Genomic DNA, 15,879 nt, shown 5'->3' on the forward strand with positions numbered 1-15,879 from the left:
CATGAAAATGTGTAATAGAAAATCATAAATATTCACAAACAATGAAAGTAATGATAGAATTAGGATTATCCACAATGGTAGGGAACTTCCCATATGACCATCCTCTTTCTATTTCTTTAGCATTTTTTAAGTGATGTGGGAGTCAATTCAAATAGATGTACTCCCTGTCCTATAGGAACTTCCAATCTTTGAATTTGTTTAAATGCTAGTCAGTATTAGATCCTGTCTCATTTCCCCTTAGGGGGGGAAAAACTTCACTGAAATCCTTTAGAATAAAATTTTTTCTTCTCTCAGTTGGGGACTATTTCTTCCTCTCTTTCTGAAATTAGCTCTCGTGCACACTGATGGGGATTTATCCGAAGTTCTTTAATTTTCATGAAGAGTGCTGGATTCTATTTTATGCCAAATAAATAAACCAGGTGGAGGATGGAAAAGAGTTTTTCCCTCCCCCCCATAAGGAATAACATGCAAAAAAACCCCAAGAAAATGAATAGAGGGCAACCATTCTTATGATTCACTTTTGTTTGTTGGGTCGTCACAGTAATAATCCCAGCTACTGGGTAAATATGCTGGGAAATGGCACTGGAAAGAGGACGTCTCATATTGGACAACAGTTTAGCTAATGTAACTCAAACCCCATGTCTGAAGGGATTTTTCCATAATGCCAGTGATTTATTATCATTAAAGTGACAATCAGGCAGTTTGCCCATCTCAGCTCTTTGAAATTTCTCATGCTACAAAACCTTTGGAAAATCAGTTAATAAAATGCAAAATGTTACCAGAATGCAGATTATCCATTAAAAAGTGTCCACCATAGAGTTCACTACTGTTAATAGCTCTGCTGATCGAACATGATAGAATGAAAAGCACTTCTCAACTATTTTTATACCAATAAAAAAATAAACACTAATATCAACATACTACTCCAGGGTGGAGAAAAATGGCCTCCAAAGAAAGGGTAAAGTAAATAAGAGGAGCACCAGGAAATATTTACGTTCTGAGAAGTCAAGAATACTCCTCCAGGAAAACAGAGAAATCATAACAAAAGGGGAAGAAAGTATTGCTTTCTTCATTATTCAAACAAAATCTAATAATTTGTTTGACAAGTTTCCTTGAGTGTGACAAACTATACTGTTAGCTACAATACAGAAGGGTTTAACTTCTTCTTTTGAGTTTTTTTTTAAAGATATGAAGGAGCAAACTATATCTTTCTACTTTCATTTTTTGAAGAGGTCAATTATGACTTATGGGAGGTACAGTGAGTGAGAATACACAGCCACATATTTTATCATTTTCAGATAAATGAGTCACGGATTATGATAAAAGATTGAAATTCACTTTGTAGCACAGAAGACTTTATTTTTATTATGTGAAATACAAAAACAAGAAATATAAATTGGGTTACATAAAGAAAAAGAGGCAGTGTTTTAGAGTCAGGAAGACTTTGGGCAATTCACTTATCTTCTCTACCCACAGTTTCTCATCTATAAAATAAGGAGATTAGAATTGATGGCTTCTAAAGTCTCTTCTAGCTTGAAATTTATTTTCCTATGATTTGTAATTTATTTACTAAGTAACAGATATGTTATGATATGTGTTGATAAAGGGAGTTACCATACTAGGAGTTCTTTATATGTATATTACATTACAGATCCTTCTTTATGTGTATATATAAGCAATTGAATATTAATGATTCAAATAAGTCATTTCAATATTAATCAATGATTAATAATAAGATTTTCTAATGATAATTGGAGTCTGGAGCTATTGGAGGTCATAGAAGAAATTTAAGAATAAAGAATACTTACGTTTTAGGATATTTCTTTGCTCTAGTTCTTCACTCGTTGGCCTCTGGCTTAATCGCCTACAAAATTGAATATGCTAGAATTTATAAATAAATACCCCCATTCATAAAAATAAAAGAAAAGAAAAAGAAGTTACTTAACTATTATAGTGAAAATGTTAAAAATCCATTAAAAAAAACCTACATTAGAAGACTTATGCTACTGACCATTACTTAGTCAATCAACAAGAATTTATTAAATGTTTACTACATTCCAGGGACTGTACTAGATACAAATATAATAAAATACCCTAATTCTCAAGGAGTAGTTTATGTTTTAACAAGATAGAAACAAGAATATGAAGATTATGTATTATAAACACAAACACATATAAAATAAAGTAGTAGCTGCTTTGGAAATTTTCTCTGGCTATCTTCCATGCCTGGAATACTCTCCCTCCTTTTCTCTGCCTAACAGTTTCCCTGACTTCCTTCAAGTCTCAACTAACATCTGATCTTCTATAGGAAGTGTTTCCTCTTCCCTCTTAATTCCAGTAACTTCCCTTTTTAAATTATTTCCTCTTTATCCTGTACATAGATTTCTCTGTATATATTTATTGTATATTGTCTCCACCATTAGATTGTGAGCTCCCTGAGGACAGGAACTGTCTTTTGCCTCTTTTTATATCTCCACTACTTAGCACAGTATCTGATACATAGTAGGCACTTAATAAATGTTTACTGATTGATTAACTGACTGATAAATAGGATCAATAACTTTAGAAGTAATTTTCTCATATCCATCATTTTCAGTATTTCACTCATTCCAAACGTAGGGTCAGAAAGCACAGGAAAACTTCCCTAATACAGAAAGGGGTTAGTTAATTAGTTCACTTAGGGAATCTTTCTGAGGTCCTTTTTTCATGACCTAAATGAGGGGTTCTTATCCTGGGGTCAACAGACACCTTATGACAGGGATAAGGTATGAAGTAGATAATATTCAACAAAAGCCACCACTGTGGGTTAAAAAAAAGAGATGCAACTAATGTGCTCTACTTAAACTCAAGGGGGAAAGATTTTCCTCTGTCTCTCTTTTAAGATTTTCTTTTAGAAACTTATTCTGGGCTCAAGGAAGAGATTCTTCTTCCTGAGTGTGCAGCCAATAAAAACCATCAGATCCTGACACTTTTTTCCTTGGGCCAGACATAAGGGAGTTCTTAGCGGGGCCATATTTCCTCTATGAGGATGCCTACAAAGACACCTGGCCTCAGCTATGCAACCTTGGGGTTACTCAGCAGTCACAAAAAGAATTGCTTGAGTTCTGTGCAAGGAAATGAATTCCTTTTTACCTCCCAAACCTTCTTCACATGAGCCTCAGAAGGTTACCTTTCATCTCTTTACAATATGCTTCCACTGACAGGACAGGGCATGTAGGATTTTTCAGGGATTATGATGATGTTAGGAAACAAGAACTATAGGATTAATGAACTCAGGAATTAGGAACTCAGACACTCATTCAGTACCAATGGTAGTAATGTGATTCAATCAATGCTTTGGTGTTGGTAAGGCAAGAGAGGTAATTTCTTACATTTGAAATTATAAGGGGATTTAGATAAGTAGCACAGGATTACTAGACCTAGACTGGAGCCAGGACACTAGAGTCAACATCACCATGCTTATATAGGACACAGCACTAGGCTTTACAGATGTTGCAGCAACTTAATGACCTGTAAGACACTGAATGACTTATATCAAAGTACAATAATATTCTTTAAGTGGCGTTTCCCCCAAAACAACCAACTTCACAACATAGAACAATATCTAAAGTACTTCAAAACTTTCAAAATTCATCATTTCTTCAATTTCTGGCATTCAGTTGTTTCAGTTGTATTCAACTCTCCATGACCCCATTTTAGGTAAAAGAGATAGGAATGGTTTGCCATTTCCTTCTCCAGCTCATTTTACAGATGGGGAACTGAGGCAAACAGGGTTAAATGACTTGCCCAGGGTCACACAGCTAGAAAGTGCCTGAAGTTACATCTGAACTCAAGAAGATGAGTCTTCCTGATTCCACGTCTAGCATTCTATCGACTGTGACACCCCAATATCCCATTTCTTCAATAAAGGTAATTTAAAATGTTTGCTGAATTAAATGGGTGTTTGGTTGATTGGGGTGGGCTCCAATGACATGGAGGTGCAGTCAGAATTCCATTCAGACTTCAAAAGTTACCTGACAAGCTTTGTTCCAATCTGCTGTCGAATTTCCTGCCTCTCCTCTTCAGAGGTCCGTTGCAAGATATTCTTGTCTTCCAATTCTTTCTTAGATGGTCTGTTGCCAAGTTTGATGGCAAGAGTATCCCTACGACGTATTTTACTTGCCAAAGCACCTGGGGATTGGGAAAGGGTCAAATAAAGAGAAATATACTTTTAGCCATCCATACTCAGGTTACAAATACTCAGCAAGGGCTTTTAACATACTCAAAGACCAGACACTTCCCTAACATAAATTTTCATTAACATCAGCATTGTGAGCTCAACCTAATTTGTCTTGAATAAGGCTGGAGAACATAGTAAAAGAACGTTCTAAAAGATGTTAAGGCACTTAAGGGATAAAAATATCAAGAATGAGCTCATCATGATGAAAAGGTTTCAAAGTTTATTTTGCTGCCTGAGTGCCATGGAGGTATTAAAACTTTGTTTATCTTTCCTTCTCAGATCTTAAGAACTAAATGCACTCACCTAGACCTGTGAACAGCTCGTTTTCTTCTTTCTCCCTCCCTCCCCCTTCAGAAAAATGCCAATAGAGTTGCTAAAGCTAAAAGCACCCTGTTCCACATCACTATGTACCGTGCATGAATAACCCAGCAGCCCTTTCTACCTGTAGGTATTCCCTCAAAAGATGACAATAAATTATAGTTGGGAAGACAATAGTGCAGGATGTTGTCTACTACAAAGCAGAAGAAATCTGCTAAATAGCTATTGAATGTTTACCTTTGGAATAATTTACTTTTATAAACTGTAAAGGTAGATAGGAATTTAGTTCCATAATAAGACTGACTCCACAGACTAGCCTTCTAAAAAGTGAAAAACAACACATTTTCCTCACAGATGTTTGATCTTTTTCTCTAGGAGGCACAGAGGTAGCAAAACGAAGTAAATCAGCCACCATCCCTTCTTTTAGGGCATAAATGGTTATCTGCTTTGGACAAGTGGCTATTTGTGATTCTCTAATTATGTAGGTATTTTTAGCCCTTAGTTCATACTCTCCTATAATCTCCAATATCTATTTAATATAAAAAGTTTCCTCGTAATTCTTCCTTTTAATTCTAGTATGAAAAGTAAGTGAAACCTTTAGTCATCAAATTAAAAAGTAAACAGGGCATGGAAGCCCTCCATTCAGGAATGACCAACATAACAATGATCTTGAGTCACAATGTAAAGGGCTCCAGATAGGAAACATATATTCTCTGTTACAAATACTGACATAATATATGATTGAGAAATGAACATATAACCTCTCTACCCTGAAGGAGCATCTTCTGTGAAGGCAAAAATGAATCCACCAAAAATAAATGTCTTTCATTTGAGAAGGGGATAATGAAAATATATCAAATTGTATGTTCCCTAATGAGTTCTTTTGATTTTGGAAAATCTCTCCCACCTCATAAGAAACTTACGTTCTTTTTTTTTTTTTTAATTATTTATTTATTTTTTGCTTTTTGGAGGGGGGAAGGCAGGGCAATTAGGGTTAAGTGGCTTGCCCAAGTCACACGGCTAGTAAGTGTTAAGTGTCTGAGGTCACATTTGAACTCAGGTCCTCCTGACTCCAGGGCCAGTGCTCTATTCACTGCACCACCCAGTCACCCCTATTTTTTAATTTATGGAATAAAATAAGCATTTCCATAATACAGAATTTAGCATATTTAATAATTATTATTAATATTTGCCTTTATTAGTAATATATTAGTATTTTAGTATAAGACTTACTTTCAAGAGATATGAAAAGATACCTGCCTCTACTCCTTTGAAGAGGTAGAGGTGGGTCCACAGGTGTGGAACACTACATATACTGTCAGATTTTTTTCAACATAGCGATCAGTTTTCTTATAACTTTTTTCTCTTTTTCCTCCTTTCTTAAAATACTTTGTTATAAGGGATAGTTTTCTGAGAGGAACAAAAGGGGGAAGGATATAGAAGGAATATTTTACATGATTTAAAAAGGGAAGAATACCAATAAAAATCTGTTTTCAAAAAGAAATTCTTACTTTCACCACTATCATCCTCATCTTCATCATCGTCATCATCGTCAGTGTACAGAATAGGCCCATCTGAATCTGAGTCATTAGCTTGGTTCTCTCTTCGAACTTCAATCTCTGTGCTGCTGAGAGATTCAGAAGATTCTCCCATCAAAACAGGAATCATTAGCCGCGGTGCATCCTTTATTAGCTCTTCTTTGGTTGTCAAACTGTTTGGGAAGCACAAAAGTTCTGGTATAGCAGGAATGATACAACCCCACTCCGGATCACAGGATGCACATTTCCTTCCCTCCACAAGTCTTAGGGCAAGAGATTAATGCAATGAGAACATGCCCACAGGAACAGCATTGGAATGTGAGTCATAACAAGGGCTCCTACAGGCTAATGCAAACACTCACTGTGGAAGGGGGGGAAAAGCTATGTTATGTTATGTTGTGTTGTGTTGTGTTGAATTATATTAGTGAAACAAACCACTTCTTGGGTATTCTTATTTCTAAAGGGGAATGGACTGGATTTGACGAGCTGTAAGGTGCTCTAACATTCTGTGGTTTTTATAAATCTGGTAAATATAAATTATATAAATGAAATAAAATTAAATTTTGCAAAATAAACCTCTATATCAGTGTGATTCAAGAGAAAAACCAACTAACTGGGAATTACTATACCTTGATTTCTAAATCTATTTCTACCAAGGCCAGTGTGACCACGGACAAATTTTTTAGCACTGCCCCCCTCCCCATGCCTTAGATTCCACAGAATTCATATAATGTTCAGGGAAAAGGGGTCTTTAGACATCACCTAATAGAATCTCATCATTTCATAGATGAGGAAAGTGATGGTCAGACAGTTGTATTAGCTTCCCCCAAAGGAAACTCACATGTATGTAATGTGTTCCTTGAAGTTGACAGTAGAAATATTATTTCTATTTTATAAATATGGGAAATGAGGTTCAGACATAAGGGAATTTGCTAAGGTTTCTTAGTAGCAGAACAAGATTTTAACTCTGACCTTTTTCATCAGCCCTGTCTCTTTCTAGGATGAGGCACTGTATTTGTAAAAAGTCTCCCTGCCTACCTCACTAGGATCTAATGGAAAATGAGAAGATCATTATGACAATTAAATGAGCTCTTTGGAGGTAAGGTGCTATATTGATCCAAAGTATTTTGTTTTTTGTTTTTGCTTTTTGCAGGGGCAAGGGCAGGACAGCTGGGGTTAAGTGATTTGCCCAAGGTCACAAGGCTAGTGTGTTAAGTGTCTTGAGTCTGGATTTGAACTCAGGTCCTCCTGACTCCTGGGTGGGTGCTCTATTCACTGCACCACCTAGCTGCCATGATCCAAAGTATAATTACCTCACTTTACAGTTGAGGAAACTGAGATTCAGACAGGTAAAGACTGATCCAAGGTCACCCAGCAAGGAAGCAGAGTCAGTATTTGAACTTGTATCTCCCTATGTCCAAGTTCCCTACTCTATTCACTATGCCCCTGCGTAAGGACACTGGCTATACTGAAGTTCACAGCTGAAGCCACAAATAAAGTGAAGTATGTGCTGATTAACAGAATGCCTTTGCTGGTAGAATACCAGATAAGGAAATTTTTATATTTTAATATTTCACAGGGAAATACAGTAAAAGCTTTAAAAATCTTAGCAATTATCTGAACCATTTGTCTCCTTTTACAGAGGGGGAAACAGAAATGGAATCTGTCCTAGATCACATCAGTGTTAAGTAGCAGTCAGGTCCTTTGACCCCAAAGTCAGTATTCCTTCCCCTATATACCACATTACTTCAACACATACCTCTTTATTGTATCAGTCTTTTTCTCATCATTCCAATCTGAACAATAATAATAATAAAAAAAACTTCTTAGAATTTATCCAGTTCTTTAAGGTTTTGAAAGTATTCTGGAGTACATTCTTGTCCATAAACCTCAGTTCTAAGAGCTAGGCAGGCAGGCATTATTGTTTCCTTTTTACAGACGATAATGCCAAGTCTCAAAGAAGTTAAATGATTTGCCCAGGGCAAAGCCAAAACTGACAGAAGTAGGAAAGCTTCCTAACTCTATCTGGATTTTCTACTAGACTAGAGGACATTTAATAGTTATCATAGCCTTGCTTATGGTCTATAAACCCAAAGCCTTATAAACTATGATGAACCAGTTGAAACTAAAATATCAGTAAGCTTCAGAAAGGACAAATTGCTTTTAATTCACAATTACAAGTAACCCATAAAATAGTCAATGTTTTAAGATATTTCTGGAATACATTTACCATTCCTGAATATCATCACCTCAGAATTAAGGCAGTTACATGAGCCAGACAAGAGCTTGCCAGCAAACCATGACAAATAGATTTGCAGAACTGTTAAGACCTGAATTCATAGGGTTCCACAACTAGCCTCTCAAATTCAGAATACCATACTGTGTTTCCCCGATAATAAGACACTGTCTTATTATTTTTTTTTTGACAGAAAAACACCAGAGGGCTTATTTTAATGAACATTGACAGCAATTTTAATAAACAGGTAAATGTGAACAAAAAAATGTACCTTTATTCAATAGGGCTTATTTTCGGGGGAGGGCTTATTTTAGAGGAATCTTACACAGTAAGGGGAGGGCTTATTTTTGGGATAGGTCTTATTATCGGGGAAACACGGTATTAGAGCTGGAAGAAACCTTATGGATCCTTTAGTCCAATGTTCTCATTTTATAAATGAAGAAACTGATGTCCAGAGGAGTTAAATGACTTGCCTAAAGACATGTAACTAATTAAATAAACTGGACTGGTATTTCTGTTACAATCAACTTATCCACTGTCAAGCCAGCTAACATTTCTATTCCAATTGGAGGCCCATTTGATATAATTAATCAGTCAATAACCATTTATTGGACACTTGCTATATGCCAGGCAGCTAGGTGGCACAGTGGATAAAGCATTGGGGTTGGAGTCAGGAAGACTCATCTTCCTGAGTTCAAATCCAGCCTCAGACACTTATTAGCTGTGTGACCCTGGACAAGTCACTTAACCCTGTTTGCCTCAGTTCCTCATTTGTAAAATGAACTGGAGAAGGAAATGGCAAACGACTTTAGTATCTTTGCCAAAAAAACCAAACCAAAACAAAACAAAAATAGGGTCACAAAGAGTTGGACACGACAAAAACAACTCAACAACAACAATGCCAGGGACTGTGCTGAGAGCTGGGGATGCAAAAAGAGGCCCTCAAGGAACTTGCAATCTAATGGGGACAAAAGGCCTCTCCACTTTTGTCACCTAAACAAGTAATCTAAGTCAAACCACTATTTAAATCCTTTAGGCAGGCCCTTCCTGGTGCCTTGATGAAGGTAGCATGACAAAATACAGTTTTGCTTAGAAAGAGTCTAAATCCATATCTGGACCATGATATAGACCCTGGAAGTGATCAACCCCAGAGCTTCAAAATCTGACAGTAATGTTCATATGACTAGAAGGGAACTTGAGAAGTTACCTACTCCATTCCTATTCATTTTGCAAAGACTAAATCTAAACCAAACCTTTGAAATGAAGCAATTTTATTTTTAAAATCTTGCACTCTATTATAGGAACCTTTACAGTCAGGGAATTCTTTGTTACCATGACCCTACATCTCTAATATCACAGCTAAGCCCAATTCTAATTGCATCCTCAGTGGTGATAGAGAACAGATGGCTACCATCTTTGAGAAATAATCCTTCAAATATTTCAGCTGAAGAGCAATCCTGTCATCCCTTTTGCCTTCTGCTCCCCTAGTAGTACATCTTTCTTAAGTATTACCTATAAGAATATAAAATGTCTTTGTGCATAGTCTTTGAAACCCAAGAAATATAAACACTCTTAGAGTCAAAGAATCCAGACTCTGAGACAGATTCTCTCAGAGTGGAAGAGAGCTGAAAATCTATTATCCTATAAACTCCACAGGGAATATTAGGTGCTTCTGATAATGTGTTAACTCTGTCAAGATGCTATTTTTAAGTATGCTTAAGTAAGAAGTACACAGTCTAATTTTTCAAACTTCAAACCCTGTCTTAATTATTTGGAGTCTCTATGTTTGCACTATATCATATTTCCTTTCTTATTCAGCTAAATATATGCTTTAGTAAAATTTAATCCCATAACCAATACTAATGGAGGAGAAAAGCAGCAAAGATAAATGAAACCCACAGGTATTACAAAATCCTTTACATTGTTAGTTTTCCTTATAGGTAAAAATAAGAACTCAAGTCCCAATTTTGATGTATTTTTCCAAAGCAAGGTGGCTTAGTGGCTAGGGCACTGGAGTCAGGAAGACCTGAGTTCAAATTAGCCTCAGACACTAGATGCATGACCGTGGGCAAGTCACTTAATCCTGTGTGCCTCAGTTTCCTCATCTGTAAAATGAGCTGGAGAAGGAAATGGTAAACCACTCTAATATCTTTGCCAAGAAAAACCTAAATGGGGTCTCAAAGTCAGACATAACTGAAAGGACTGAACAACAACAAAATCTCATAATTACTACTAATGAAAGAGAAAATAAGCAAAGGGGAAAGAAACCCACAGGTATTAAAATTTCTTTTCATTTTTAGTGTTTCTTCTAAGTAAAAATAAGAACAGAAGTCCTTAATTTTGATATATTTTTCCAAATGTCTTGTCAGAAATTCCAAACATAACAAAATAAAATGATGAAAGAAGGAATAATGGAAGAATGAAAAGAGGCAGTGTGGTATAATGGATAAAGAGCTTCCTTTAGAACCAGGGAGAGATCATGGTTCCAGTCGTGCTTCTGCCACACACTAGCTGTGTAACCCTGGGCAAGTCACTTAACTTCTCTGTGCTCTGGCAATTCTCTAAATATAAATCATAGAAAAGGTGCTGCTGTGCAGTGGTAGAAGTGGTTTCCCTGTCCATGACTTCTCTATATCAATGAAATTATGACTCATTCTTTATTTCTATCCCTTTCTTCTTCACCTGTGCACCTTCTGAATGAAGGTGCCCAAAAGGTTAAAAACGAAAGAGAAAAGTAGCACTCTCTAATCTGGATAATGGGCAAATTATATTATTGGTAACTGAAATTATATTATTGGTAACTGAAAAACTAAGACTTGGGCCGGCCAGGTAGCACAGTGAGTAAGAGCACCAGCCCCAGAGTCGAGATGATCTGGGATCGAATTCGGGCTCAGACACTTAGCACCCACCCAGAAACACCTGGCTGTGTAACCTTGAGCAAGTTACTTAACCCCAATTGCTTAGGGGAAGCCAGGTGCCCCTAAGTGAGTAAGAGCACCAGCCCCAGATTCAGGATGCCCTGGGATCGAATCCGGGCTCTGATACTTAGCACCACACCCAGAAATAACTGGCTGTGTAACCTTGAGCAAGTTACTTAACCCTAATTGCTTAAAACAAAACAAAACAAAACACCTAAGACTTGTCTATATCTTGTTTTTTAGACCAGTTCAAAGCAAAATAATTTGCTTAGGATAAAACAGAACAAAAGCACCCCAGTGTGGAGGAAAAAGCAGAGGATTTAATTATTATCTCTATGCTGATAATTCTCAAATCTACTTATTCAGCCCTAAATCTCCCAGCTACCTTTCAGATATCCTGAATTGGATATCGAGTAGATATCTTAAACTCAACAAATCCGAAACAGAATTCATTATCTTTCACCCTAAGCCCTCCCCTGCTTCCAAACTTCCCTATTATTGTGGAGGGCAATACTATCCTCCCATTCACCCAGGCCTGCAACTTAGCTATAACCTTCGATTCCTCATTGTCTCTCACCCCCCATATCCAATTTACTGCCAAGTTCTGTTGATTTCATCTTTGCAACATTTCTCGAATGCATCCCCTTCTCTCTTCTGATGCTGCTGTCACAGTGATGAAGGTCCTCATCACCTCACACCTGGACTATTGTGACAGCCTGCTGGTGGGTCTGCCATAAGTCTCTCCCCATTCCAGCACATCCTCCATTCAGCTGCCCAACTGATTTTTCTAAAGTGCAAGTGTGACCATGTCATCCCCACACTCAATGAACTCCGGTGCCTTTCTATTCCCCGGGATCAAATGCAAAATCACCTATTTGGTATTCAAAATCCTTTAAAATCTAGTCTCCCCCCATCTTTCCAGTTTTTTTACACATTTGTTCAGCTTTTTCATTCATACGTAACTCTGTGACCCCATTTTGGGGATTTTTTTTTGCTTTTTGGAGGGGGGAAGGCAGGGTAATTGGGGTTAAGTGACTTGCCCAAGGTCACATAGTAAGTGTTAAGTGTCTGAGGCTGGATTTGAACTCAGGTCCTCCTGACTCGAGGGCCAGTGCTCTATTCAGTATACCACCTAGCCGTATTGGGATTTTCTTGACAAAGAAACTAGAGTGGTTTGTCATTTCCTTCTCAGATGAGAAACTGAGGGAAACAGGGTTAAATGATCTGCCCAGGGCCACACAGCTGAGGCTAACAGGTTGAAGTAACCCATAGTCAGAGCTAGTAAGTGTCTGAGGCCATATTTGAACTTAGGAACATGAGTCTTTCTGTCTCCAGGTCCAGCACTCTATCCACGGTGCCACCTAGCTGCCCTCTTCTCACACCTTACTCTCTGACATGTACTCTTTGGTCCAGTGACATCGGATGGCTCCCATGTTGTTTCACGAATAAGACATGGCATTTCTTGGCTCTAGGAATTTTCTCTGGTTGTCCCTCTTCCCTGGAATGTTCTCCTTCCTCATCTCTATCTTCCCTAGATTCCTTCAAGTCCCAGTTAAAATTTCACCTTCTACAGGAAACCTTTCCCAATCCTTCTTCATTTTAAAGTCTTCTCTTCCTTAATTTCCTATTGATTCTGTAAATAGCTTGCTTGTATTTATTTATTTTTTGTCTATCCCATTAAATTGCAAGTCCCTTAAGGGGTGGGACTGTCTTGTCTTTCTGTCCATCCTCAGAGCTCAGCACAGTTCCTGGCACATAGTATACACATAATAAATTCTTATTGAGCAACTAATTTGGAGTCAGGTGACCACGGTTAAATTTACAACTTTGTTGTTTGCCTTCTATGTGCTTTTTGGAAAAATCACTGCACCTCAATGATTCTGTTTCCTATGGTTGTACTGGATCACCTTTAGGTCCATTCCAATTTGAAATCCCATTCCCCTGTGAAATCAATTTTCAGACAAGCAGAAAGGGAGAAAAAATAGGAAAGCAAAAAGGTTTTAAACAGTGAAAATGTCTTGGTTATAACATGAAGTTCATTAAAAATAAATAAGTACCAAAAAATAAATAAATAAAATGAGAATAAAATAAAATAAAAAATAAATGAGTACCATACTATATACCCTTTCTAGCCACCTCCCACTCAAGGAAACAAGATAAATCTCAATTAGGTTCATCTACTATTCTGTCTCCTCACTTACTAAATCATTCATAAAAATACAGGATACAGAATGTATACCTTAACTTGCCACTCGACCAAGACCCTCCCCACTCTGGCTCTATCTTTTTCATTTTATCTCCTGTACATTTCTAGATGGGCAGCTTGGAAGATAGAGTATAGGGTTTGGAACTAGGAAAATTCATCTTCATGAGTTCAAATATAATCTCAGATACTTACTTGCTGTGTGATCCTGGACAAGTCACTTAACTCTATTTGCCTCAGTTTCCTCATCTGTAAAATAAGCTGGAGAAGGAAATGGCAAACCACTCCAGTATCTTTACCAAGAAAACCCCAAATGGGGCCATGAAGAGTTGGACACAACTGAACAACAACAATAACACTCAATTCAAATTCTCAGCTCCAACAAGACTGGCTTACAAGTTCATTGAGACCGCTGGAAACACACAACTTTAAAACTGGAAGTAACCTTATAAATGATCTAATGCAAACTTTTTTTTTTCCTGACAGAGGAGCAAAATGAGGTCTAGAGGGGTTAAGAAATAGTTCATATATAAGAACTCAAAGACACTGACTGACTGATTATCCAATGGGCAGAACAAGGACCAGATAGCTGCCATGGCTTCTTGACTCCCCACACACTGCTCTCTGCCTGGAGTCTTGGCTTTGTACCTTTGCTCAGGCTTCTTCAGCTACTGGAAATGCTCCTCCCCGCTTATCTACTTATCTTACTTCTTGTTCACTTTCTACTTCCAATCTCAAATTCTTCTCTGATCCTTACAGCCCCTACTTCTCCTCCCTCATCTGAACTCCTACATTTGCACTAATCAGCCCCACACAGACATTCCTCTTGCATATATTTTGCCCACACATTTTCTATGTACATTTCATTTCCTCCATTAGAATATAAACTCCTTGAAAGTCGGGATCATTTCATTTTTGTCTGTATATCCCCAGCACTTAAAGGATGCTTTAATAAATCATTGTTCATTGAGTGATCACGACTTTGTATTGTTCTTTTTATATGGAGAGATCCTATGATCCCAAATAGAATCAATACTTTGTATTGTTATCTTGCATATGCAGAGATCCTATGTTCCCAAACAGACATTGAGTTCCACGTGGGCAAAGGTGGTATAATACTTCTCAGCAGCTTCCACAGCACCCACTATTACTTTTTTTTTCTTTTTTGGAGGGGGGAAGGCAGGGCAATTGGGGTTAAGTGACTTACCCAAGGTCATACGGCTAATGTTAAGTGTCTGAGGCTAGATTTGAACTCAGGTCCTCCTGATTCCAGAGCCGGTGCTGTATTTACTGCGACACCTAGCCACACCAACACCCACTATTTTACTTAGCAAATATTCAGCAAGGTTTTTTTTTTCCAAATTGACTGACATGTTTTTCCTAGTTTTCAAAGAATTTAAGGAAAGTGATTTCATAGCTTCCAAATGAAATCTACTCACCATTTTTAATAGGAGCAAAAATCTTTAAATACATCTGTTTTTATTCAGACCTCAGCAAAAACGGTGAATATTTTGTTACCACACTTCACTTAAATCTTCTTTACACAGTCTAACCACATATTCAGTTTTTCAACAAAGCTATTTAGTTCAAGGATGTTCAGCTAATGGACCATTCTGACACCCAAATCATTTTCTGCTATATTTTCTCATAATAGGTCACTCCCTATGTATAGTTGCACTGTTCCACTCCCTCCAGTCCTACACATGCACATGAATTTATTCCTTTTGGAAATTTAACATTTGTTTTTCTTAATCCTCTAATTATCCCATAATTGTTTATCCTGCAATTGATAAACCTTTTTTAAAAAAGTTCTTTAATCCCAAGACAGCATTTCTCACTGTTTTATAATTATGTCTGTTATTTTAAGCCCATCCTAAGTGATTTTTTTTCTACCAAGGGGCTATCAATTTGGTAAGAAAAAGAAGTATTGTGGATTTTGGATGAGAAGACACAGTTTTTAGTTCTGGCTAGGTATGTAACCTTGGGTAGGTCACCTAGGTCTGAAGAGGTAAGCATCATGTGATTGACGTAAGCAAAGTTTGATACCATCAATAGTGACTTATCTCCACCCATAAGGTTAGAAAGGGACCTAGGTCAGTATCCCTTAAGAAAACTGGCCTCTGGCTAGGTAGGGGGTGGGGATAGAGGTTAAGTAAGAATTTTTCTGGATTGAGAATTATTGCTGTGTTTGGAGGTGGAATGACTAATGTCACTGAATTAGTTATTAGAGATTAATTTGCATAAATACAAGTTACGAGAATAAAAAGTCAGTATGTATTATTATGTTTTGGGGTCGGCAATTTTTGGAGGTTTTCAAGTATGGATCCTTGGAGAGTTCCCAGAGAATGAAGAGGGAAAGAATCAAGGAGTCACATAGGGTCAGGCATCCTGCCATTTGTGGCTAGATTGTGTGTGCTCTGAATCTTAGTGCCAGTCCCCAAGGAATA

At 37.4% G+C, this 15,879-nt stretch overlaps 1 protein-coding gene across 7 annotated transcripts in view; it reads right to left on the reverse strand.

Moving 5' to 3' along the window:
- Positions 1-15,879, reverse strand: part of PHACTR2 (phosphatase and actin regulator 2) — a 175,978-nt gene that overhangs the window by 56,295 nt on the left and 103,804 nt on the right. For 4 of the 7 annotated variants that reach the window (XM_069107471.1, XM_069107468.1, XM_069107474.1 and 1 more), the window contains 3 exons: positions 6,049-6,248; positions 4,014-4,170; positions 1,809-1,864 (listed from right to left, as the gene is read on the reverse strand). In XM_069107471.1, coding sequence (XP_068963572.1) covers positions 1,809-1,864; positions 4,014-4,170; positions 6,049-6,248 — 413 coding nt within the window. Of the gene's footprint in view, positions 1-1,257; positions 1,485-1,808; positions 1,865-4,013; positions 4,171-6,048; positions 6,249-15,879 lie in introns of those variants that run through there. The other 3 variants (XM_069107472.1, XM_069107470.1, XM_069107469.1) reach the window with 3 other exon arrangements.

Source organism: Petaurus breviceps, unplaced genomic scaffold (assembly GCF_028583685.1).
Source record: "Petaurus breviceps papuanus isolate PSGF00001 unplaced genomic scaffold, PetGlider_PUasm1.0 90064, whole genome shotgun sequence".
In the NCBI taxonomy this organism is placed as follows: Eukaryota; Metazoa; Chordata; class Mammalia; order Diprotodontia; family Petauridae; genus Petaurus; species Petaurus breviceps.